Here is a 27,486-nt window from a genome sequence, read left to right as displayed (position 1 = left end):
AACGTATGCAATACATCGTGGAGATGTAGGCTTATATACGTCGTTCTAACGTATGCAATACATCGTGGAGATGTAGGCTTATATACGTCGTTCTAACGTATGCAATACATCGTAGAGATGTAGGCTTATATACGTCGTTCTAACGTATGCAATACATTGTAGAGATGTAGGCTTATATACATCGTTCTAACATCTGCTATACATCTTACAGATGTGGTCATCTTCCTGTTATAAATAGTACAGATGTCAGGCTCTACATCCACAAGATATCATTTATACAGTCTGCAGATGTCAGGCGCTACATACCGTATATGTTATCCTAACATACCTTTACTCTTTAAATGTTGATAAAATAAATTACAAATTACTTACCTTAGTACACCGAGAATATTTTAGATAGGGGGCATAATTAACATTTTACTGCTATAACTACTACTACTTTATAATAAACTATAGCTACAGTCCAATAATACCAGTCTAATCTGTAGAAATCATAGTCTAGAAGATGACAAACAATTATTAACCTAATTACTTGAAAACATCTTAAATCACTCTGTAGGATCGCTGGTATAAACAAGACCAGTAAACTTCTCACTTTTTGCTGAACAAACATTTATTTTGAACTATATAATTAATCAATAAACATAAAAAACATTAACAAATATTAAAACATTAAACATTAAAATAAAGAATTATCTAGGAGAAACTCTTTGATGGCCTTCTCGGCCTCCGCTTCCGTCGGCGCCTGGAGGACCGGGTTCCTCATTACTGCTGCTGTAATAAAATCGTTCGATTCGAATTATTATCATACTATTTATTTTGTTTTATCAAGTCTTCTCAGTTTTCTATAGAGGTAAAATGGTATAGAATGGTTTCTGCACAGCAAGTGAATAAGAGACTGGTTTAACTTAGTGGAATATATATATTTAAAAAATTTAATAATTCTGGATTCGCTTCTAGTGAATGTTAAAAATGTTAAAAACGTAACGTTTTAACCAAGGACCCTTTCAGTGTTCGGGCTGGTAAGTTGATATACCCCGAAACAAATTATCCGGTGAAATATAGACGTTTCTTTAACCATTGCAAAGTCTATGTGAAAAGTCTTTCTGGGCCATGGGGTGCAGTACCACCATTATCCACTAAGCCCATGGTGGCTTTTAGACTTGGCGCTCTTCCTGGAGGCTTGGCCAGACCACATCAAGATGTTGAGTCTGGGAACTCTCCATTGACAGGGCTCAATCCGAGGGGCGAGATAAACGGTTGTCTTTCAAACTCCCTCTGCATGCAATAGGATAGCGCTACAACCAGGCTGATCCTGCAAGAGATCATAAAGTAGTATTCACTCAGTTAAATTGTAGAAATCTACCACAAACATTCATAAAAAACAACTGTCCAAATATATATATATATATATATATATATATATATATATATATATATATATATATATATATATATATATATATATACACACACATACATACATACATACACCCCCACAAAAACGTCTCCGGTAAGTAACAACCTTAACCATCATTTAATGGCCTATCAAAAGACTACAACATTTTTTGTGAAATCAGAGATCTTTCTTACTGTGCATGCATTTTTTTTTCTCCATATTTAGCTTTGCGTTCCCCCATGTCCACATCAAGGCCCAGTATTGACAGCTAGAAACTTTGTATTATGAAATAAGACATCCAAGGGATGCATATAATTCTTCCAGTCTCTGCGTGAAATAATGTAAACAAAAAATAAGTATACGCAAATTACACACCTCTCCAAGTATGATGAGAATGTCATTTTTCTCCCTGAACAGGATCGGCAACAGCAGGATTGCAGCTCTGAAATCAATCCCTGAAAAATAAGTAAAAAAATAAAAGAAAGTGTATTAGGTGAATGTACAGTGTATTTTGGTTGGTTAGGCCTTATCTTGTCTGAAGACAAATAGAAAAGAAATTAAGTTTAAATGGCTCCACAACACTAGGGATGACCACGGCTGATCAGTGAGTCACTTACCAGGGACATCTTCGGTGAGGGCAGCCTCTCTTTCCTCCAAAGCCAGATCTACAAGGGGAGATTTCCTTTGAGTCAGTCTAAGCACTGTGGGTACTAGGATCTTAAAGCCATCTTAAAATCTTCGGCAGATATTCATTCTGCAACACAGCACAAACAGGAAACAGGAAACATGTCACAACATTATCATAGGATTTTAAAATTAAATTTCAAAGAGAGCCTTTAGTAATTTAATATGAACTCCAACACAAATATAAGGAAAAAAAACATGTAGACAAACCCTGCATGGACTCTTACAATAAAACAATAGTCTTAAAATGTATGGCAAATTAACCATACTGTAACAATACTGTTACAGTAAAAGTCCTGCAGTGTAAATGTTACTTAAGCAAAAGTCTGTAAGTATTATCAGGATAATGTAGTTAAACATTAAAACATGTTAGAAAGTGTAAAGGATCCAACCAGTTGTGTGTTTAATGGACTAATCATCTCAGTTTACTTTAGAATCAAACATCAGATTTTATAAACTACATGTGTTCTGTGAGCAGTAATCTTAATGTGTAAAGTAACTAGTAACTGTAACAGATGAATCTGTAACAGATGAATGTAGCGGAGTAACTAAAGTAACTAGTAACTAAAGCTGTAACAGATGAATGTAGTGGAGTAACTAAAGTAACTAGTAACTAAAGCTGTAACAGATGAATGTAGTGGAGTAACTAAAGTAACTAGTAACTAAAGCTGTAACAGATAAATGTAGTGGAGTAAAAAGTAGAAAGTGGAATGAAAAGAAAAGACTCAAGTAAAGTACAAGTACCTCAACATTTAGACTGAAGTACAGTACTGGAGTAACTGTACTTAGTTACATTCTACCCCTGCGTTCGGACTACAAAGATTGTGCAAGATTATGCATTACAGTGTGTACACCCTAATGCATAATGTTACACTACATAAACTACCGGAGCCAGGTGAATTCAGATCCAGATAAAAACTTCTTCAGTAGTAACCTTCATTTTATATTATTTATATGTCTATGAGATTATAGAGTTATTTTCCATGGTTCTACTTGGGCCTAATGTTATAACAATCGCATAACATTACTGTTACCTTGATTCCACTGTAGCCTTCTCTGAATGTACCGGGACAGGCTCAACGGTTAGTGTCACGGTTTCTTTCCACTGCTGTACAAATCGGTTGAATTTGGCTTGCTTCTTAAACGATCCTTCAAAGAGGTATGAAACCATCCTCTCAGTCAATCCATAGTCCACTGCTTCTCCGTCAACTTCATTATCTAACGTACAATACAGAAAAGAAAAACAGCAATGTTAACCACCACTGTGGTAACAGCATAATGTAACGTTACCACATTTAAAAAGCACATTATGCAATCACGTTTCTCTATCATCCTCCGTTTGGTCCGGACCTAATATCCATATAAAAACACAAAGTAGGGTGCCCAGATAGCTCAGTTGGTAGAGCGGGCGCCCATATATATAGAGGTTTACTCCTCGACGCAGCGGCCGTGGGTTTGACTCCGACGTGCGGCCCTTTGCTGCATGTCATTCCCTTTCATGTCTTCAGCTGTCCTGTCTATTGAAGGCCTAAAATGCCCAAAAAAATAATCTTAAAAAAAAAAAAAAAAAATTATTTAGGCGTACCTCATTAGAGACGCTGGAAAAGTGTGTCTCTCTCTCTCTCACACACACACACACACACACACACACTATATTAATATAACGTAACGTTAGGCCTATCTTACTTTTTTATTAATAATGATAATCGGGTTATTTTGAAAACAGCAGCTAGCTAGCTAACGTTAAATGTTAAGCTTAGCTAGCTACTCGAAAGGGAGGTTAACCGTTGGTTAACCGTTGGTCGGTTCTGTCAGTTAACGTTAACGTGACTGGTGTTGTAACTTGACGTTAGTCTTTGTAGGTTAATTAACGTTAACATTACATGGTTTTACGAAAATGTTCTAAGACAGTTTGACGACAAAATAAGGAATAAATCATCATTTCAAACCCTCACTGGCTACCGATAGTCACATTCCGCCCAAATGGCTTTGCTTTACCATTAACATATATTTAAGAACAAAAGACTTTTAGGCGGCAAAGACGCTTTTTATTGTTCTCCTCTGACGCAGTCCAGCTAACGTTTTATAGCTAGAGTTAACGTAAGTCAGAAGAAAAGACTTTTTGGCGGCAAAAACGTTTTTTTCTCCTCTGACGCAGTAGTTTTATAGCTAACGTTAATGTTAGCTAGCTATCTCGATGGTCAACTGTAGCTAAGTACCGTTAGCTAGCTAAGTACCATGTCGTAACATGTAGAATGGCAATATGGGACATAATACTGCTAATGTTTTAACTAACTAACCTGTAAACGTTAATAATGGCAATCATCAATGTCGAGTGTAGCTAGCTAATGTTGACAGAGTATGAACTTGGCTAGTGCTAACGGTAAAGTTAACTTCCAACTTTGAATATTAACACCACAAACACAGATTAAAAATGCACATAATTTACCTTTGAATTTACTTCGCTCCTCTTCAGTGACCTTTATTCCAAAACGAAGTAAGCCCGTGATTAAATCCTCCGTTGCTAAATGTCCAAGCGTCATCCTCCCGACTTTGATCGACACTGACGGAGACTGACAGTTGGATCACTGTCGATTCACTCATGTATCCTTCCGCGCTGAAGTATTTATGCTTCCGCCGAGTCGAGCTCTCATTAGCATGTAGCTAGATCCTTTCAATAGAACACAACTTAATTATTTGTCTGTTTCATTCTAATATAAATAGGGTAAAGGGTTTGAAAATTAAATTAAATAGGCTACTGTTTGTGAATATAAATATAAATTATTACATAGGCCTACTCCTCATTAACATGATTAAAAATGATTCAAAGGGACACTTCACCAAAAAAACATTATGATTTATTTTGCCATTGTCTACTACGTGAAGACATATGGCTACTCAAAGATAATTTACACAAGTTCAGATTATTATAGAAAATAGCACACTAACACATTAAAAGTTGCTGGGCAGAATTCAGATTCACTGTCCATCACATCAACAGTGTGTGTAGTAAAGATGTCCAGACGCTCATTAAACGATGCTTTCAAATGACCCGTGAACAACTGAGGAACTTTTAATACATCGTTCCGACATAGTTAATACGTCGCTGCGATGTATAGATTGCGATTATAATAAGACGTCCAGACGCTCAATAAACGACGCTTCATTATGACCCGCGAACAACTGAGGAACTTTTAATACATCTCACCGACATAGTTAATACGTCGCTGCGATGTATAGATTGCGATCATAATAAGACCTCCAGACGCTCAATAAACGATGCTTCATTATTCTTCTTTATGACCCGCGATCAATTGCAGACGAAGCGATCAATTGCATACGTCGTGCCGACGTATGTGTGCTTACTGGGATGGATGGAATTTTTTTCAAAGTTTGTATGTGTGTGGAAGCACCAGAGACACAAAATAACACCCCAAATCCCAGAAAAAGTGATTTTTCTTTAAAGCTGGCGAACCCTCTCCACTTCCGCTCCCCCTGACGGTTAGTGGAGCATGGTCTCCTCTGTGTCTCCTGAAGTCACTGTGTTCTTTTGTCTTTTTAATGTTCAGTGTATGGTAGGGCTGCACAATGAATCGCAATTGTATCGAAATCGGACTAGTGCAATATCCAAATCGCAAGGGGGCGCAATATTTGTTAATGGCAAAATATGTGTCAAACTATTCTGAATGAAGTATTGTGGTGCTGCAGAGACGTCCCGGCCTACAAATCGTATCCTACAGACTAAAGAAAAAAATCTTTGTTTGGTACAGATCCTCGCAAAATTCACACTATAATCATTTTACTTTCTTTCAATGTTAATAATTTTCAATGAAAATGAGAATGATACAAAAACGATCATTCCCTCCAATATCGTGAATCATATCGCAATCGCAATGTCAGTCAAAATAATCGCAATTAGATATTTTCCTGATATCGTGCAGCCCTAGTGTGTGGTTATTGTCCGTGCACCACTCTGTCAACCTGTCTATTTCCTCTCTGTATTGTGTTTCATTGTGGTTTGAAATCAGTCTCACCACTGTTGTATCAATTGCATTAAAAAATTAAAGAATAAATATTCAACCCAAGGCAAAATGTCCCACCCAGCTCAAAAGTTGTCCGATTTTTTTATTACCTACGTGATGTTTTTCTGGGACATGATCCCTGCAGTTCATTTTAAACAAGTTAATTATACTGCTTACGGAATTAGTAGCTTTCATGTAAAAATGCAAACAGATTGATGTAATTGCAGAAATGATTTAGATTCTGTTGATATTAGAGTTGTAATAGTATATATAGGGGTGGTGGTTGCTGTTACACTGACTGAAAACGAGGACACGCACAAAAAGGGAGAGAGCTGTAGACAGCTGCTCTGTAGACTTCAATTAAGGCTCCAAATCTTCATTGAAGGCAGCAATAAACTCTGTTTTCCTCTTTCTGTCTTTTCCCCACATCTGCTCATCTCTCCCTACTGAATGTCCAAAGGCCATTTTTCTCATCTAGTGTCTCTCTCTCTCTCTCTCTCGCTCCCTCTCTTCCCCCATCTCTCCATTTCTCTCTCATTTGCTGCCAGATGAAATGCATACATGCTCGGTAGAATAGAGAGACACGGAGAAATGAACAGATGTTGAGGCAGATGGGTGGATGGACAGAGGTGTTGAAAAAAACAGCAAGACAGACCAGGATATATCTTTAATACATTTGATTAAGGCTGCAAATAAAGATTTTTTTCTCGATTAATCGATTAGTTGTTTGGTCTCTAAAATGTCAGAAAATGGTGAAAAATGTGGACAGTGTTTCCCAAAAGCCCAAGATGACATCCTCAAATGTCTTGTTTTGTCCACAAAATAGTTGGTGATTAATTGAAGAGTTGACAACTAATCGATTAATCGTTGCAGCTCTACATTTGATCATAGATTCTTAACAGGTCCTCTCTCTAGGTTTGGCTCACTGTGACATTTGTGGCAATATAAACAGAAGTTAAATATTAAGCAGAGCAGAGACTGCACTGAAGCTGTGGGAGTTATTTTATTTTATCTTTTCTGTGTTATGAATATTGAATGAGGTGCCATGAAGAAGGAGGGGTGACAGGCAAATTAACAGATATTTAACACAGATTCACACATTAAAACACTCAGCGAATAGTAATAATAATAAAATTAATTCATATAGCATCACTTTTTTAAAACAGTGTTATAAAGTGCTGCACGACAAGATGAAATACAACAAATGAAATACTAAAATACAATATTAATAAATAAAATGAAAATAAGAGTACATGTAATTGCAATTGTTGTCTCTGATCTGATCTCTGATATAACGATTTCCATAGGGAAATAATTTCACTGTGGTGTGACTGAATTTTACTCTTCAATCAGTTAAACCTGTAACAAAAAATATCTCTCCACATTTTGAACAGCTTAAAACTTTTACTCTGAAGCAAACATAAAAAATACAGAAATTAAAAACACGATTTATAAAAGCATGGCAACATACCAGGGTGGCATGTTGTGTTTCTCATTAAAAAGAAGGCAGAATACCAAAATGATCCCCTCAATCGCTGATGAAATGGGGGATTTTCTTTTTTTTTTTTTTTACATATTATCCAAAGATCATTAATAATTCATTTTAAAATGATAGAATTTATATAAATCTGATTTATCCCCCGACGCTTGTCAAATCAAAGGCTGTTCTTTCCCCTCCTATTCAGCTTCCTTTTGTTAAAGTTGATCGAATTCAGCTCTCATAGCTCTGATCTAGTAAGAAATACTTTTGACTATTAAATGGTTGCAGTCTGAAAATCTTTTCTGGATACTTGTGACCATTGCTTTAATCGGGCTGCCACTCCCCGGTATCAAGTACCAGCACTTTTAATTTTACCTCCTGGTGAACCTCTTTACATAACCAAGCTTAAATTATAGATAACTAGGAGAGAATCTGAGAGTGCAAGCCTCTGCCAAGGCCAATGGTGCATTCACGTGCTCCTTGGAGGGTCCCATTCCTAAAGTTGGGAAGTTGTTGGACACTACAAAGACGAAGAAGTGTTGTATTTTATTGCTCAGAGCGTTTAAACCTCACGGTTATAGCTGTTTCCAGTACAACGAAGAGCAAAGGAAACATATCAGGTGAGCCATGAAATATGATCGGGAACTCATTTTTCCAATTATTCCACATTATGTATTATATACCACATGGATGCATCACAAATGCCCAATGTTAACGGAAGTGAAAAATAGTTTGTGTATGATTTGGATCCGCTCCAAAATGGAATGGGTTCCTTCTTGGCCCGTGCTACACCCTTCAACCATGTTTCATGAAAATTGAGCCAGTAGCTTTTCTGTAATCCTGCTGACAGGCAATCAAATCAACAACCAAACCAACAAACCGAGCCGAAAACATGACCTCCTTGGTGGAGGTAACCGTTATGACATCATGTCCTTGCTTCTAGTGCCAGGCCTTCTCATTGTTATTACTTCTTAGGCCATTCATTCATATTTTACAATATATTTCTATTTGGATTGATTGAAGCCAACTTTAAAATATATTTGTGTACTTAACTGCTAAAACAGCTTGCATGCTTCTGTATATTGTTCATTAAAGTTCCAACTGTAAGGGGAACTTCACAGAAAAAATACTTTAATATTTTCTTTAATCCATTCAACAATGGTTGTAAGCTCTTATTAATATCATAATATCATCTTTTCTGACCCACCAGCATAATGTTCACATGATTTCACTGGATGAATTTCAGCATGTCAAATTTGGCTCAGGTGAAAAATACTTATGGTGGGATAGAGTTTTGAACCCTTTGCTACAGTTCTCACCAAGAGATTGCAACCAGATAATTGATAGTTGTAGAAAGCAGGGCGGCCAGCTCTCATCACTTTTATTACTTTTATTTATTCTATTACTAGTATTGATTGAGTGCTCACCTGCATTTAATGTGGCTTTGGTTATGTGAGGATACTTAACCTGTGCCTCAATACTGACCTGAAGCTTCATAATTGAAGTACCTTCTTAAAGATGCAGTAGGTAAGACTTATAAAACTAACTTTCTGTCATATTTGCTGAAACTGACCCTATGTTTGAGTAGGACTACATAAAGCAGTTCATTTAAAAAGAAAATCCGGCTCCTCTGGCTCCACCTACAGCCTGTAGTGCGATTTGCAAAAATCCACCACTCCCTGTTCAGATGCACCAATCAGGGCCGGGGGTGGGGGGGGGTGTCTAACTGCGTGTCAATCACTGCTCATGCACACACATTCATTCTCCCTTGTGGGGGGAGGGGCTTAGGAGACCGTTTTGGCCTCTAGCAGAAAGGGGGGGAGGGACTGAGAAGTTGTCGATGTTCAAATTCTTTGGCTAAGTCCTGGACCTTCACAATCCTACCTACAGCACCTTTAAGTATTTTTTTCCAAAACATAAAACTCTGATCACTTTAACTGAGGTGCATTCTGTCTCCCCTCCCACCATTTTTTTTCCACCAGGCATTTCAGATTCCTATCATCAACTCAGGAATCAGTGGACTACTTTGTTTAAAATATTTACAAAACTGTGCATATGCTTTCGACTGTAATTAACAAAACATAACAGTGTTAACACTGTGCTATATTTCTGTTTTCCTCCCTTTCCTCCCGCGTCCCTCTCTGTCCTCCCCTTGTCCCTCCCTGTCCTCCCGTATCCCTCCCTGTCTTCCCCGCGTCTCTCACTGTCCTCCCGCGTCCCTCTCTGTCCTCCCGCGTCCCTCTCTGTCCTCCCCTTGTCCCTCCCTGTCCTCCCGTATCCCTCCCTGTCTTCCCCGCGTCCCTCACTGTCCTCCCGCGTCCCTCTCTGTCCTCCCCATGTCCGTTTTCAACATGAAGGCCGGGTCACAAACATTCTCATTTTACAGCTAAACAGTACACTGAAATGTGTTTCTGAAAACATGTGAGTCGAGAAATAGACAATGCAGTAACATAACCTTGTTTCGCTGCCTAGTTTTGCAGTGTGATTGGAGTTTTGCCTCGACACGAAAGGACGAAATGGCATGAAAGTTAGTGGAAGGGTGTAGCATGGGCAACAGAAGAACCCATTACATTTCAGAGCGGATCTGAATCACGGGGCAGGTACACAAATTACTTTTCACTTTCGTTAACATTGTGAGATAGGGCATTTGTGCTGCATTCATGTGGTGACAAAATAATCTGAAAAATGATTTCCCGACTGAAATAATTCACACTGCATTAACATTTTGAGATAGGGCAAGCCTTGGCGGAGGTCTAAGCTATGAGTGCCCTTCTTGTTTTTTATGTAACACTGCATCAAATTCGCTTCCTCCACAGAGCTGCGGAGGAAGGTCTGGCTAGTCCACACAGCATTCCGGGATGGGAGGAAAAACGTGCTCTGGTTTATTGGCATTTCTTTAAACCAATCATAATCGTCTCGGGCGGGGCTAAGCACCGAGTGGAGCCACAGTGCCGCTGCAAAATAGCCTCAGGAACGAACTTGTTTTGGTGGAACATGTGCACGGTGAAAAGTAGTTTTAGTCGTGTAACAGAAAACTCAGATTGGACAGATAGTCTAGCTAGCTGTCTGGATTTACCCTGCAGAGATCTGAGGAGCAGAGTTTAGAACGCCAACACAAAGAAAGCAGAAGGTGACAGACATCCGGCCGAAATGAGTGAAATCCAGCGGATTTTTCCAGCGGCAACGGAGCAATTCCGGAAGTGGAACGTCATTAAAGACTATACGAACATAGCTTGTGTCAACATTAAAACATTACTCAAACACCACAAGGTGCAAACCCTCATCATGTCATCTGAAAAAACTATTCAAAGAAAAAGAAAGGAAGACGTACAAGAATCAAGGCATGATAATATTCGCTGCATTTGACTAGGGTTGGGTACCGAAACCCGGTTCCACTATGGATCCGTTTCCTACGCCAACGGTAGTATTCGGACCGGATTAGAACGCAAATTTCGGTTCCTCATTTCGGTTCCGACTGAAATATTTTCCCTCTGTCGCTCCGGACAGTGGCAGACACTTTTTTCTTTCTCCCTTTTCTGCCGAGTGGCGCACCTGCCCACTCGCGGTGTGAAGCGCGTGTCCGCGTTATTCTCGGACATGCACTCTACTATCACTGCTGATAGACGGCTTTTTGTACACGCTCTGAAACGGACGTAAAAATATCACACTTTCTCTGTAGTCTACTGTTAGCTAGCTACCGTAAATGTAGGCTACTTTTAAAATGCCATATTTTCCCTCTGGGCTCACCAAAACGGACGTAAAGGCATATTAACCATTCACTGCACGTGATCGCTAGTAAACATATTACACTTGCTCTGCTAGTCTATCGTTCAGGACAAGACCCTGTAGCCTGGTGGTGGGGGAGGTGGGACAGCCTCCCCAAATTGTCTGCCCTTTCAAACTCATACCTGTGTGTGCAGTGCTCTTGGACACCATCTGAGAGAGTTTTCTCCTGTGCAGGACATGCCATAAGTCAGGAGAGGTGTAGTATCTTGCCAGAGAAGGCAAATATGGTCATTTTTCTGCAAAAGAACAGCTAAAGTTTGAAGCTGGTTGGCATACCAACTCAACATTTATTAGTTTAGTTGTTACTTGTTAATAGTGTAACTATTATTTGTTAAATTATTGTAGTTATGTGTTAGGTGACTTAGGTTTACTTGTTATATATTTAAGTACTTTAAAACGTTAATATATTGTTAAATTTAAATAATTTCCTATTTAAAAAAAAAAAAACTCCATAAAAGTCATTCTTCATTCTTCAGTTTTTCAAGAATCGGTTTAGGAATCGGTTAGGAATCGGAATCGTTTTAAAAGTACCGGTTCAGCATCGGAATTTGTAAAAATTCCAACGATACCCAACCCTACATTTGACTTTGCACATCTACACATACTGACATACACGCATGCATGCCAAGCACCAAGTTGCAAATTAGTGACAGCAAAATTGTGTTACAAAAATAACCTTGATGAAACCTGTTTTCACAGGCAGTTAACAAGCTCTCCTGCTACTTACAAGCTAGTGTGTGGGGTGGGGCTGCAGGTACACATACATGTCTGTGGAAGTGTGAAAACATGGATGAGTGGGCAGCATTAGCAGAAGAGAGGGAGGATTAGGGGCTGGCTGCTACATCTGCTTATCCACTTCCTGTGTTCTTCCGCCATCCCTCCTTTCTCTCTCTCTCTGACAGATTCTGAACACCTGCAAAGCCCTGGTTTAGTGACTGTTTAGTCATAGCTTTGTTTTTATGTTTGTATGTTTGATTAGGACAATGCACGTTAATCAACATTTCTGTAAATGCGCCAGTGTTAGCCAGTCGGCTAATTTTCAACTGTAGTCCTAATTACCTAGCATGCATGTCTTTGCCTGCATGAACTGTATACCATCTCTTCCACCCTGGCTTAAATAATTTATCTCATCTTGGAGCGTGTATTGGAAATTGCGCTCGTTTTGATTCAGATATCAAAGGAAGCTTAGTATGTTAGTTTGCTCAACTATGAAACCTTACACTCGTGCCCCCAGGTGCTTTGTACTCTGCTTCAACCCTCGGTTGAATGGTGAAGGAAAAGAAACAGCCAGATTTATAGGTAAAATAGACAGAAATAGTGGAGACGGGTGACAGATGTAATAGAAAAGTGATACACAACGGTGGATGGAAGAAAAGCAAATTGGATGTTATTTATATATATATATATATATATATATATATATATATATATATATATATATATATTTTTTCTGTGCATGAAGAATCTACTTTTGTGTGTGTGTGTGTGTGTGTGTGTGTGTGTGAAAAGTGACTACATTGTTGCTATCAAAGTGAGAGACAGATGTTTATGTTCACGTTGACAGAATAAGAACAACCTCATGTTTACAATTGCCTTTCTCCTTTTTCTCTATCTCTCACTCTTTTTCTTTTCTTTGCCTTTTTATTTTCAGACACTGCATATGTTCGTGTTTTTATCAGTGACGTGAACGATAACAAGCCAGCATTTGCACAGGCATCCTATGAAGTTGATGTGGATGAGGATGCTGACGTAGGCTTCGCCATCCTCACTGTCGGTGCCAACGATGGGGACGAAGGTGGGTGGCATGGATAACGGAGTGTGTGTGTGTTTGTGTGTGTGTGTGTGTGTGTGTGTGTGTGTGTGTGTCTCATGAAGACATGACACTGTCATGACAGTCATGACACATGAAACCTAACCCTAACCATAACTTGTCATGACAAAAACCGAATGACACTTATTAAAAGAAGCGTTATGTCATAAACGTGTCTGACTTGTTTATGTTTATGACATGTTCATGACAGTGTCATGTCACTCTTATGTAGATACCGTCAAGTAAAGTGTAACCAAATCTTTTTACTTTCCACGTAAACACACTCTTATTTTAAGGGTGCATTCGCTATTCCTATGGTCTAACACAGTCCATTCAGTTTCTTTTTTTTCTGAATAGAGTTATGAACAACACAACTAAAATCTAAAACTTTGACATCATGTAGAATTTAGTAAGTAAGGTATTTTTCCAATTAGACTTGCTGCACACCCTTTATTAGTTACATAGGGGCTAACTGGTTGACCTTTCCAGTGCGCTTAGCTTTAATAAAGCACTAATTACGAGGCCTCGTTAGGATTTGAGAGCTTGCCAAGATCCTGACAAAGATAACGGTTTATGGTGGAACCTGGCGAGACCAAGGGGGTAAGCCAGCCTCCATAAAGCGTACCTCCCACGGAGCCATTTTTATGCTAATAAGCCATCAAGTTCCGTTAGCATCCCATTGACTGCCATTCATTTTGGCGTCACTTTGACAGCGAATAACTTTACATCTGAAGCGTTTAAAGACTCTATTTGTCCATTGTTTATTTCTAAAGAAAGACAACAATGTATAAAAGGCTCCATTACCTTGTATCTCACGTTATGGTTCCGTAGCAGCCGTTTTTGTAAAAATAGGCTAACGATTGTGTCATAACCACGTGACTTTCTGTCGCACTGTAGACAAATTACCGTATAGTACAGGAGAAGCTCGCAGGCAGTTTTGACTTACATTAGCTGTTTAAGTTTAATTACTAATGTTAACTATCATTTTAGTGATCAATAATTAGCCTGCGTCTATGTTATCTCCTTACATATACCTACGCTCTCCGTCTCTGCTAGATTGGGAATGATTGAGATTTCTCTTGGCACAGCTACCAGAAGACTTCCAACTTTCAGACAGGTTGCTCACGTCACATCTACGTCTTCAAGCTCAGTTGGAGGCTGCTCAGTAACGCTCAGCACTCACCGGAAAAGTGCTTCAAATATCCTTCACTGGTCTCCGTAGAAAACAATGGCGTCACATTGTCCATTTATTTTACTGTCTATGGGCGAGACACTCGGCTGTCATGGCCAGAGGCAAATGTCAGCTCATGACCGAAAAGACGAGACCATTATTACTCTAGGGAATGAACAGAGCCTCTCCAAGGCTTGCACTACACTACACTATCAAAAGGCATCTAGTAACTGTGGTAGAACTGTGATCAGAACAAAAGACCTGGTAGTTATAGATCCACAAGTCTCATTCGAAGTGACTGGGGCTTGCGTAACAGTGGGGTGGCAGCAACAGTCATCAAGATACAGTGTGTGTAAAAGGCTGAAAGAAAATGTTCTAACTATAAACAGCTTGAACTCGTTATTGCTAATGGCTCATGTTGAAAATTGTATTCAAGGGACCAAGCTGGAAACACCACTGCTGGGATTGAGGCCCCCGTGGTGGTGGTGGTGGAGGACGAGTGCTTTTTCTACCATCCAGGTGCTTTAGTCGGTGTGCTGCCTAAACAGACTTTATTAACTGCACCTTTAGTTCAGGCTAGATTGGTACAAATGTTTACCTTCCATTATCAGACACTACTTTGTACCTTTTTAACTTAGATCAAATGGAGGACATCTGGGGCCCATTATGTGCCTGTTATGGTTCACCTGTGAAAATTGTACTTCTCCCGACTGTGAAGCAATACCTCTGTGTAAACCAAGAGAGAGAATCTGAAAGTGTTGGCTACCCACACTTTGAGCTGTCATCATCATTCAAGCAAACTGAATTTCACCCGGTAGCCTGGGAATGGTGTTCACGTATTCACTGCTGCTAGTGTTTCTGCTAAGCAAAAAAAAGTCCAAACAAATTCTGCCTGTAAGCATGTTGTCGAGACTCCGGTCTGAATGCTGGAACCAGTCAACATTCACACTCGTAAAGGTCTAATTATCTCTCATTTCTGGACAGGAACGATAATCTTTAAATTTCAGCTCACCTCCCTCTACCCCTGATTGACATAACTAAGTAGGAATACTCAGTGGCGAGGCCAGCTCAAGGACATTTTTACAATTGCTTCTCGAAACACAGTGTGTCTCTGGCCTCGGTGTCCCTGCTATATACGCACGCAGAGCCACTGGTAATGTGTCCATTGTGAAGTGGATCAATTTGTCTTGGAAATACAGAAGCAGAAAAAAAGGTGCTCAAAGTAAATAATAATAATGGAGAGAGAAGGATGGATTTTGTATGTGAAGATGAAGAGAATGAGGGAGGGAGGAGGGAGAGAGGTTCAGGATATCTCTCATATTATATATTATCTGATGTATTTATCATAGTAGAGCGCAGTAGAGGCCCGCTGTGTGCACCTCACACTTTGCTGTGATAAATCACTCAACAGCTACACACAGGATCAAGATCATGAGAGGACAACTATTTGCTTACTTAGTTGTATGAGCGTAAGAAACCTGCTGGAGTCCAGAATAGGGTTAGTACCACTAACTAAGAGTGATGGAGGAAGCATTGATGTATGTGTGTGTGTATAGAGGGTTAAGTTGGTGGAGGATGAGAAGGAGGAGAAGATGGCAGAAGGGATTTTACACTGCTGCCCATAATGAGGCGATGCTTGCATATCACACAGCTAATTAGGGCTGTCCTTGACTAAAGAAATTCTTAGTTGACTAACACTTATATGATTTTGTCGATTAATCGATTAGTTGATGTAATCGACAGAGCTGTGCTCTTTGAGAGGTGGTTAAGACTAGAAAAGCACAATATAAATGTAGTTAATGAACCATCTGTAAAACTGAGTTTCTCCACAATTAATCCTGCAAAAGCACCACTTTAAATCTTGTGCTTGTGCTCATAAGTTTCTTGGAAATGAGTAATTAAGCATGAATAAGCATAAAAAATGACTCATCAACTAAAGAAATCTTAGTCGACTAAGACCAAAACGACCGATTAGTCGACTAATCGACTAAGAGGTGGCAGCCCTACAGCTAATGTAGCTCAATACGATATATGATATTAACTGAGCATTACCAGTCCATGTAATAGCATTGTATAAACCACAAGATCGAAGCAGAATTTGAAGGTGTAGAAGGTTTGGATATTTTTTTGCCAAACCTGAAGCCTTAGATTGAAGCCTTTTTTAATTGACTCTAGTGAAATTAAAGATTAGAAAGACCTGCTTTGGAATTAAAATATGTGATCATTCCAGTGAATCACCTCCATAGAATATCATAGCGTGTTAGGAATGTGCTGTCATCCTGCATATCATAGGTCCCTCAAAGGGTAACTTATGTTTCAGCCTGGACCCTATTTCCCCATGTTTTTATGTGACTGATGGGAACATTTTTTTAAATGAGTCCAGTCGACAGCAGCGAAACAAGCTGCAATGTGACATTATTGGGCAATTGCGCACCTTCAGTTTGCGTCCAATAAAAGTGCTGTTTTTGCCACTGACACTATTATTCTAAGTGTCGGACAACATTTTGGAAACAATCAACATAAACCACACTTGATTTTGTTAACTTTAGTCACTTAAACACCAATGCATGGGAAAATAGGGTCCCTATCAAATTAAACACACAGGAGTATCAGTGGATTCGATGGTTTTGTCCCAAAGAGGTCCACTTCTGTTTGATAAGCATGTTCCACGTAACAGCTGTTGATCAGTTTGCGCAGTCTATTCCAATCAGTCCTCACTTTGCAAATGAACCATTGTAAATGCACTACTTGGCCTTCATTTTTTTAAGTTGATGAAATGGTATTTAAATGTGCAGTAAAAACTGGAAGAAGACCTCTTAGCCTGTCCTTTGGCAACCACTGCTCTAAAGGCCAGTTTAAAATTGATTGCATGTTTGTGTTATCGTAGCTTTCCAGCATACAATTAGAAATCAGTGAAAGCAAGCATTACTGTACATTGTTTATGTTGGCTGTTAGAAGGCTGTTCCTTGTGCTTTTCTATGCTGCACATGCAAATGTCATAACACAACAACACATTTAATCCACGTCAGCAGCATAGCAACAGTAACCTCTCCTTTTTAGGCAAGGGTCTGTCGGTTTCAGGTTTTCTGTGTGTGTGTGTGTGTGTGTGTGTGTGTGTGTGTGTGTGTGTGTTTGTGTATGTATGTGCGTGCGTGCGTGCATGCATGCGTGTGTGTCACTTTCACTCCCTGTCCTTTTGTCTGTATACTCCAGTTTCAGAAAAGTACAGTACCTCGGGAAATGGAAGGAGTTTTGAAAATTGGTACAACTGGGAAAAAACATACATTTTCTCTCCAATTTGTTTGTTTATTTTAACCGTTGTATTTCCCCTCTGAGCTGATTCTTTTGTCCTTTGGGTCTCAGCAGTTTTCTAAATACTTAAGAGAATGAGACAATTTGTAAAAACAGGGATGCAATTGCATATATCCCCTAATGTCTCATTTAAAATGCCAACAGACAGACGGTGGAAAACGATCTGGATTAGTGCATTCTCCTCTCTCCTTCCTTGACTTTCATCTTGCTAATAAGCTGGGAATCTCATCTCGTCTTCAGAGGTTTTTCCTTTCCATTTCATATTAACATGAGAGGTGCTAGATGCAATGGTGATTGAGATGCAGACCTTCGCTTTCCCAGTAATTGCATTGAGGGGGAACATTTTGTTGATCAGCATGTAATAGACTTTATTAAAGATGCTTTGCACAGTTTAAAAAAGACATTATTAAGTGAGGTGGGGAGAGAACGTTCGAGATTAGGGGAGGGGGAACTTCACGGCAATATGATTTTAGATTGCTTGGAACAATGGGTTATTAATTATTCAATGGAAAATGACTACATACTGTTTGAGCATTCTTGTAATTTTACCGACATTTGGGAGACAGACTAATGCCACTTTACTGCTTTAAGTCCTAGAATCTGATTCAATTCTAAGTTTACTTGTCTATAATGCCCTGCGGAACCTCCTCGTTAAGGCTGATCCTGGGCCATATATTGTGCAGGAAACATATGAATAGCACTTATGGGAATCTCTGCATATCTCTGTGTCAATATTAGCTCCATCAAATAGAATGATTTTGCATCCCTATGCTTCAGTTTACTGTACCTATGGCTACTTGTACCTGCAATGGAAGATGCCAGATCAGAATCAGTTGTAATGGCCAAGTAAGATTGTAAACGCATACAGGGAATTTGTTGCTCTAAAAGTCGTACACAGAAATAGACATACAGCTTAAAACAAGGACAACAAAGCTGAACAAGGTAAACATTATCATGTGACTACTATGTACAGATATAGCCTAAGTTTGTAAATAAAATAAAAAGTGAAAGAAAAAAAGATCACTTTTAATATAAGAGTTCTTCAGGACTATTCAACACAAACTGACAGCAGCGGTTTTTTTCATAAAACACAGACACACTATTCATCTTCAGTTCTAAAGAGAGATCAGTGTTGTTTCCTAGACAAGTATGGTAATCAAGATGAAAACTAAGCTTGTGCACACAGCCAAATGTTGCAATGTTTACATGCTTCAGCACCCAGGACCTTGCAGGTACCCACTGTGAATGCCTTTGGTGATTTTCTGCTTCTTCATTAGGTCAGCACTAGAACCGCCATATTGCATGTTGTGATTAGAATATTTAAATGAATCCATCATTATTGCTATGTTTTCCTTCTGCCATGACTTTTTCTAAATACATAGTCTGCAGATTCCTATATTGTCATAATGATAGAATAATGTTTATAAAACCAAATAAACACCCCCCTTTATTTGCCAGGAGCAGCGCTGAAAATGCGGCTGCGGAGGAGAGTACCAACATTGGTACTCTCCTCCCCAGCCGCATTTTCATGATGGCCGTACAGCACAGTGTGAAAACGACTGGAACATAGAAACTCATTTGCACGCCAATATTCACTCACATGCACTTATAATCACACTGAGGTATGTAGGCCCACAGTATTCATCCTGTCATGTATAAAATATCAGAAATGAAAGTGAAACTAATCACATTTTTTTTCTCTGGGATACCTTGAATAGATCGGAACTTTTAATTCAGTGGGTTGCTCAAGTTCTCTGGCTTTAAATCAATCTTACACCCTAAAAACACAATTTAAATGTCATTATTACCAGCTTTCTGATGGCTAAAAAGGCAGAATTGCTTGAAGTGTAAATGGTAATTCATTTTCAGCACCTGCAGGCACAGCCATAAGAGCAGCAGATTGGATTTGGATCAAGTACTTTTTTTTAAGCCCACATTACCCAATAGGTGTTCATACTTACAGGTATCAAACTGATTCATTGATTAATATTAATTAATGTAGGCTACTTAAAATAATTCATAATGATTTAAAAAAAATTTGATATGCAAGTAAACATGGTTGGTCTTAAGTGGTGTGGTGAAGTTATTATAATCTGACATTTTCTAAAATGTCAAGTCAAATGATCTTTTTTACGGATGTTTCTATTATGCAGTGTGCATTATTGTTTTCTGAAGGGGCAACTATATCAAATGGACTTACATTCCTTTATTTTTGTTTCTAATGTTGTGTTGTGAACATGTTTTATTATCTGTTCAAAAGTCATCGTTTTATATGCAATGCTTTCCTCAAAAAATGTGTAATGTATACACTACTACAAAAGTAATCCCTCTCAAGTATATGACCTACTAGAAGTGTGTGGTGGTGTCTGTATCTGCAGAGACCCTGTCCTCTCCCAGGATTGTCTCTTTTCTTTTTCTTTTCCTGTGTGCGGGATGTTTCTGGGCGGTAACAAAGAGCCTTTGGGCCCCTGGTGGCTGTGTAACCCCCAGCCAATAACAATGTGCAAGGTGTGTAGCCCGTTCTCCTTCCCAGCTGCTGCTTTTGCCTCTCAGCATCTAATATCAGCTTTAGAACATAATCGCTGTGAAACAAGATGAGAAGAGCCTTCTATTCCTCTGATTAGTGCTTTTATATGGCGCTCCCTTTTCTTCATTCACTCTTTAGCTCGCTCAACCACCGCTGCTCTCTCTCTCTCTCTCTCTCTCTCTCTCTCTCTCTCTCTCTCTCTCTCTGGCTGTTGGGCCGGGGAGGTGGGGCCAACTTTGAATGCTGTGCTTATCAAAGCCATACTCACTACAAATTCTACCTTTAAATGGAAGATATGTTGTGGTTTAAGTGCATGGATGCTAATTAGTGAGCAGATGACTAAATATATTGATTGCAAAGATGTCAGTGAACATTGACTGTTTTGTCTTTTTTTTGTTTTTCTGTAACATTACCAAACAGTAAACGCTTCAGTGAGTTTATTGTTTCTGCAAATCCTAGGGCAGGGGTGGCGAACCTGTGGCTCTTGAGCCGTATGCGGCTCTTTGCCTGCTCCTTTGAGGCTCTTACTGTGTGGCTGGGGGCTGTGTTATTGGTGGATTTTTATTTATTTATTTTTTTTTTACTTTTTGAAACATTTCAGATAAGTGCAAAAAAAATGGAATGCACTTGCCAATACATTTGCCAATTATTTTAAAATAAAAAATAATGCAGCAGACTTTTGAGGACAAATTCTGCAACCCGAGGAAAGAAAATCTGCCACAGATCACCTTCCTCATTAACCCTTTCACTGCTGAATCAGATTGTTTGAAAGCCCCTTTAGTGACAAACGAGTGAAAGAGTCGCTTCGAGTGGCACAACCGAGTTCTAGCAAGACCTGAAAAGGATTGTGGCTAACAAAGACTGTCAGATTTTCCACTGAGTCAATCTAAGTAAGAAAAAAAAACTATGAAAACTGCTATGTATCGTATGTAATATGTGTCATCAGATCTGGAAGTCACTGTTGCTGTTGTAGTGTGGACGTGCATGTGTTGTGTGGCTTTTTGCTATACTGCAGGGTTTTTTGTGGCTCTTTATGCTGAACTGGTTGGCCACCCATGTCCTAGGGTATTAACGTCCATTGCAGTTCAAATCTTTGGACAGGTTTTAGTGTTTCTCTGCACGGCTCTAAAATGTTACTTCTTCATAGATTTCATTTTTTGAAGATGCAATTCAAATGCAACAGGTATAGTAATGATCGTTGTGAGGGGCAGAGGTGCTTGTTGTTTAAAGACTCATAACAATCAGATCACACCAAACACTCGATGGACCCTATTTTAACAATCTAACGGCAGATTTCCATCAACTGCGGAACGGCTGCGGATCGGCTCCCCACCAGGTCCGTATTTGTTTTAGAACAGCTACGGTCATGACTGACAGCTGAAGTCACAAGGACCCACGAGATCTCGCGAATTCACGTATGATCGCGCGATATAACAGGATGTAGTTTCTATCAACAGAACCACAAAACCAACAACAGTTTGTTTCCATTCCGACTTCAGGCCTGTCTCCGCCCATTATGACGTTTTCAAGGTGTAGTGAGCACGGTGTATTTTATTTTGAAAATGAACCGGATGTTTTATTTTGCTTCTGTGCTTGACTTCCTGTGCCGCATTATCTGCCGTGTGCTGAATTGCTGCGGAGCTCTCCGTCGTCAGTCAAAAATAGAAGCTCTGCGTATCTGCTCCGGAGGGCTGCGGATCGCCGGAGCTGGGACGGAGTCAGAACGCAGCTGTTCCGCAGTCAGTGAAAATACACACATTGACTTTAATGGAAACCTATTGACTCCGCAGCCGTTCTGGAGTTGGTGGAAATTGTGGGTTAGCGCACGGCGTGAAGCGCAAAGCGCAGGTGCGTTTAGGGCGTGTCCAAATCCACTTTTGCTAGTTTGACGGTGGAAAAAAGGGTCCGTGCACTGGGCGCATGGTTCAAAAGGGTTGTACTTAGTGTCTTCATTAATTCATAGGTTTGTTTTTGGCGTAATATGCAATAAACCAATCAGTGTGTCATCTCTCATTCCCTTTAAAAGCCAGGCGCGTTTTTACCTTGCCGCATTACTATTATGATGGCGAATTTGCACCGTAATATTTTTATTTGTAATCTTTTGCATGTTTGTGTGCTGCTGCGTGTCCCTGTGTGTGTGTGTGTGTGTGTGTGTGTGTGTGTGTGTGTGTGTGTGTGTAACAAGCATATTGTGCGTGCGCTGTGCACGAGCCTAGGAGCATTTTACTAATGCACTGTTAAAATAACAATGAAATGCTGCGTTATTGACTTTAGACCAGCTTTTTGTTGGTCAATGGCGTGATCACTTCCCGCTGCCTCAAGATAGCAATATGCCTAGAATGCACCTGAACACACCTCCTTGTAAGACCAGCACGCCCATGGGTGCAAAGATGGGCACAGGTGCATTTGCTATTTAAACGACATGGGCGCTGGACGGAAAATTGACAACTGCGTCGGTCTTAAACTAGCAAAGACAATTGCGTTGGGCTTTGTGCTGTGCTGTCCCGGGTGCAAGATAGGGCCCGATATCTGATTCCAGATAAAGCCGGCTGATGCCATCTATCTTAGTTAAGGTGGAAAGATTGGTGGATTGGCAGAAACAGACAGCAATGGACTAGATGGGGACTTCCAATCCACCACAGCTCCTTCAGGGTACAAATACAAGACTTAAGCTCCTGGCTCCACAGCTCCAGCAAGACTTACTATCCATACTTTTGTCAGTAACTAAGGTTCATTCATACAAACTGAAATAAATAATTCAACCTCCATCTTCTCCCATTCTGCAGGTGGAAACGCTAAGCTGCGCTACCAGATCACATCAGGGAACACAGGAGGGGTGTTTGATGTGGAACCAGAGGTGGGCACGATATTTATTGCCCAGCCCCTGGACTATGAACAGAACAAAAGGTAGGGACCAATCCTTTGAGACACAAATGTTTACTTTTTGACTCAAGTAAATGCTTGTCCAAGGTTTCTTACCTGTCGTGTGACTTGTTTATTTCTTTGTCTGGCTCTATAAATGCTATAGCTTTAAACTCCACGTCTAACACTATACCTCAGTAGTTACAAGTAAGTGTTTTTTTTTATTTTTTTACAAAGCCCACTTGGATCTTTTTTTGTGAAACCTTTGCTCAGGTACAAGCTTCATGTCCTGGCTTCAGATGGGAAGTGGGAGGATTACACAACAGTGACGGTGAACGTGGTTAACAAGAATGACGAGGCTCCGGTGTTTACCGTTAACGAGTACTACGGCAGTGTAACGGAGGAGCTGGACGGCTCACCGGTGTTTGTGTTACAGGTACAGTCCACTCATTATTCAGCTGCATGATGGAGCTTGTGAGAGGTTTTGCAGTCAACTGTATACTTAGCATATTATCTGTGCTATCACATGCAATTGATCATTCACTAAAAGACTAATCTAACCTGTCTTGTTTGTCACACATATGCAAGCTAAGCAGCCTGTCTTTTGCAAGAATGGAATCTTTCATTTTTCTTTATCATTCTGGGAAAACTAGTACTAACTAGGTTTGCACAGCAACGCTGTCTTTTAGCACAGTGTGCATGCATGTAATAGTCGACAGTCGCCAGCTAGAAATAAGAAGCTCATTTTGTCTACGTCTGTCTGTAATCAAGGACCCATTCTTCCTAAAAGTACTACAACTTTTGAGTGGCAAATCTTCCTGTTGTGAAAATGGAAAGTGTGACAGTCATAGCAACAGTAACAAAGCGGAATTGGGCTTTACGAATGATCAATTGCACACCAAACTAAAGACCTCAACTGTTATGAAACAATCCATTCATGATTGTTTTGTGGTCCGCATCCTATCATCTACTGGCTTTACCTCTGTGAGTTGATTCTGAAAGCAGTTATGAGATCTCGGAGAACAAAGCGACACGAAGCAGGGTTCAGTTCACAATGTTCTAAAGGTTAAATGAGACACACAATAATATATACATTTTCTAACAATCACTCCATTCTCTTCGATGAGGTGAGGGTAGAAAGATAAAAAGGAGGCTCCATAGGAAAGGAGGATTGGTTCAAGGTAGGTTCATGCAGATACAGAATACAGAATGGAATGTAACAGATTCACAGCATCAATATACATTCTTAGTATTCACTGAAATGTTCTCGTCTTGCATAGTTCTTACAGCGTCAGCCTACATTTCTTTTGCTGTCTGTAAAAGCCTAAGTTTAGTTGAATATGTGAGCTGATGAGTTTTGTGTAGAAAAACGTAAATATAAAGTAAATGTAAAGTATTTATTTATTTCTTGATGTATTATTGTTAATAATGTATTTGTCTTTTGCCTTAAAGCTGGGGTAGGCACTGTACATTGGTCTGGTGTCGTTGGTCAAATATTTCATAATAATCTTTCAGTAATTCAAGTGGTCTGAGAGAAAACAATCCTTCTGCATCTCCACTTGGCTCTGTTTTCAGGCTTTATATAATCTAGGGGACCGTTCGGTATTTATGGAATGGACCACCGGAGGAAAATAGGGGAGGGTCATGTCTTTTTATTCTTTGTTGATGGGAGGGTCATCCAATTTTTTTTAGTCTAGGGGGGAGGGTCACCCAACTTTTGTATTCATGAGAATAGCAAAATTTCAAAGTGGCTTGTTTGGTGCATATTTATCCATGTAGCTCCATGTAGCTCTCTCAGTCTCGGCCCCTATCACTAGCAGATGGGTCCCTCCCTGTTTAGTCAGCCAGACAATTTGAGCTGTAGAGACCGTGGGATTTACCAAACTGAATAAATCCCGCTCGCATATATAAACGCAAAACTGCTTTGCAAGCTCCATCGTGTTGTAACTAAGACATCTGCTGAAAAAAGAATTGTATTCATTAGCATGATTGCCGTACTGTTTAGTTAAAAAAACATCCGAAACACCGTACGAAAACATATCAGACGCAAGCTTTTATTTTGAAAAGTCAAAGCTTGCGGACTGCACGAGCCGGGAAGGCATGAGACGGGAGGTCTCCAGGCTGCAGCCATACCGTACTCAAATATCCTTTCGGTCCCGGTGATTATGTGTGAAGTTGTGCAAACGACAGCCTTTTCAAGGCATTTGAGAAGGAAGGAGTGGTAGCATGCAAGCCCCCAAATTGACGCTCGTCTGAGAAATGGAGTTTTGGATAATGTTCAGCTTCGGCAAGCTTACCTATGCTAAAATATATAATGACTGAGGAAGCCTAGTGACGAGTCCATAACAACCACTGTTGAATTTATTATTATCCTTTGCTGAATGGTCTCAATGTTTTATTGTTTTATTTCATGTGAATACTAGTTTACTAGAGGAGTAACTTAGTATTTGAAGTAATGCAGTAATGCAGGAAGTGTGCATTTAGTTTCCATGCTTATTGTGTTTCCACAACAATGTTAGTGAGTAAATCTACTGAAATGGCCACCACACCATAACAGAGGAGTGGGATGTGTAAGATGAGAATGCAGAGGTTTAGTCATGTATGTCATGGCTGTAAAAAAACAATGGATATCTGTATATCTTTGCCAAGCGCCAACCAGTACAGAAGGCATCAATACATTGTTGGAGAGGGTCATCCCTTTTTTCCTTATCATTTTGGAGGGTCATCCAAAGTTTATTGCTGGTGAAGGGAGGGTCAGGTCTATTTTGAGTAAAGATCCCAAAACTCCTCCGGTGGCCCCTGAGATAAATAATGAACAGTCCCTAGCCAGTGAGCAGAGGCTTTGGCTAATCACAGGTTATTTCAGAGAGAGAAAGGGCTTTGGTATACATTCTGCTTACCATAGCCAAAGGCTCAGGGCTGAAGCTGATTCAAGGCTAATACTAGATAAGAGAGACTTTATTGGCATCCAACTATAGTGAATGGAATTGTGGTTAGCCTTTTGCCTAGCACGAACATTGGCTATCTATCACAGCCTCTGGCTGTGATAGATAGGAATGACGTAGGATAGGGTGCCGCAGGCCGAAGCTGCGGCACCCCCTGCTAACTCATCTCGAAGATGTTCTCACCATTATTAACCATGTCTCTATTACATGAGACAGATACTCAGTTTTTAAGCCCTTTAACGTTATTAATAGTAAGACTGTAGTAAGATTTCTTGCTCTTAAGAGCACACTCCTTTTAAAAGAACACAAGTTAATTTTGGCTCTACATCACACTGCAATTATGGCGCTAAATTAGAACATCTCTGGCCTGCCCAGGGTGTAATTGTTGTTGATGTGTTGAGGATGAGTGAGAAGGAGCAGGCAGAAGAAGTGAGGTGGGGGTTGGGGTTGAGGACGTTGGATCTCTGCCAGGTTTACCTACCGGAGAGTACATAACTGCTCACATGGTGTGAAGTGCTTCCAGTCAAGTTATCACTCCAAGTCAGCAGCATTTCAATAATTAAATAGTGTAAGAAACGTGATTGCACTCTCATTAGCCTCTGTCTCTTGCTGTGCCTGTGATGTTGTAGGTAACAGCGTCTGACCCAGATAAGGATGCCGACCAGGAGGCCCTGCGGTACTCTCTCCACGGCCAGGGTGCAGAGAGTGAATTCATAATTGATGAGGTCACAGGCAAGATCTACGCCCAGCGGACCTTGGACCGCGAGGAGCGTGCCGTGTGGCGCTTCGTCGTCTTGGCCACGGACGAGGGCGGCGAGGGTCTGACGGGCTTCACCGACGTCATCATCAACGTGTGGGACATCAACGACAACGCGCCCGTCTTCACCTGCGCCCCCAGCTGCCACGGAGACGTGGCGGAGAACTCCGCAGCAGGGACGTCTGTGATGGAGATGACAGCCACCGACCTGGACGACTCCGCCGTGGGGCAGAACGCCGTGCTCTCCTACAGGATCCTGGGTAGCTTGGACGCCAGTCATGTCGAGATGGGAGGAGTGCCTACCTTCTCTGAGATGTTTACAATCAACCCCACCACCGGCACCATTACTGTAGCCATGGGCGGCCTGGACAGAGAGCTGGTTGAGTCCTACCTCCTGGTTGTGGAGGCCAGAGACGGGGGAGGGATGACAGGAACTGGAACCGCTACCATTCAAATCAAGGACGTGAACGACCATGCTCCAAGATTCATGGATCACTTCTGCCTGGCTAGGATCTCTGAGAATGCAGAGCCCAATGCAGAGGTAGGGTCACAAGGGGGCTTCCCTGTTGATCAGGCACCATTTTACTAGCTTATTACACAGAAACTCTCTGCAGACATAAACACTGCATATGGTGGTAGATGATGATATCCTTCAGCATCCAGTATCTCCCAAAAAGACAACACACAACAGAGGAATACCAAAAAACATTGAATGAAGTAAAAGTCAAACC

General features: G+C 40.3%; 2 protein-coding genes across 4 annotated transcripts in view; one reads left to right on the top strand and one right to left on the bottom strand.

Moving 5' to 3' along the window:
* The window catches only part of dpy19l3 (dpy-19 like C-mannosyltransferase 3), a 616,246-nt gene that overhangs the window by 352,575 nt on the left and 236,185 nt on the right, over positions 1–27,486 (bottom strand). The gene's annotated exons all lie outside the window — the stretch shown is intronic.
* Positions 1–27,486, top strand: part of si:ch211-186j3.6 (neural-cadherin) — a 369,843-nt gene that overhangs the window by 185,662 nt on the left and 156,695 nt on the right. For both annotated transcript variants that reach the window (XM_031290668.2, XM_035999800.1), the window contains exons 16-19: positions 13,023–13,166; positions 22,978–23,098; positions 23,327–23,489; positions 26,628–27,296. In XM_031290668.2, the coding sequence (XP_031146528.2) occupies positions 13,023–13,166; positions 22,978–23,098; positions 23,327–23,489; positions 26,628–27,296 (1,097 nt within the window). The remainder of the gene's footprint in view (positions 1–13,022; positions 13,167–22,977; positions 23,099–23,326; positions 23,490–26,627; positions 27,297–27,486) is intronic.

This window comes from Sander lucioperca, chromosome 3 (genome assembly GCF_008315115.2).
Source record: "Sander lucioperca isolate FBNREF2018 chromosome 3, SLUC_FBN_1.2, whole genome shotgun sequence".
NCBI lineage: Eukaryota > Metazoa > Chordata > Actinopteri > Perciformes > Percidae > Sander > Sander lucioperca.
This window is presented reverse-complemented; position numbering and strand designations above follow the sequence as displayed.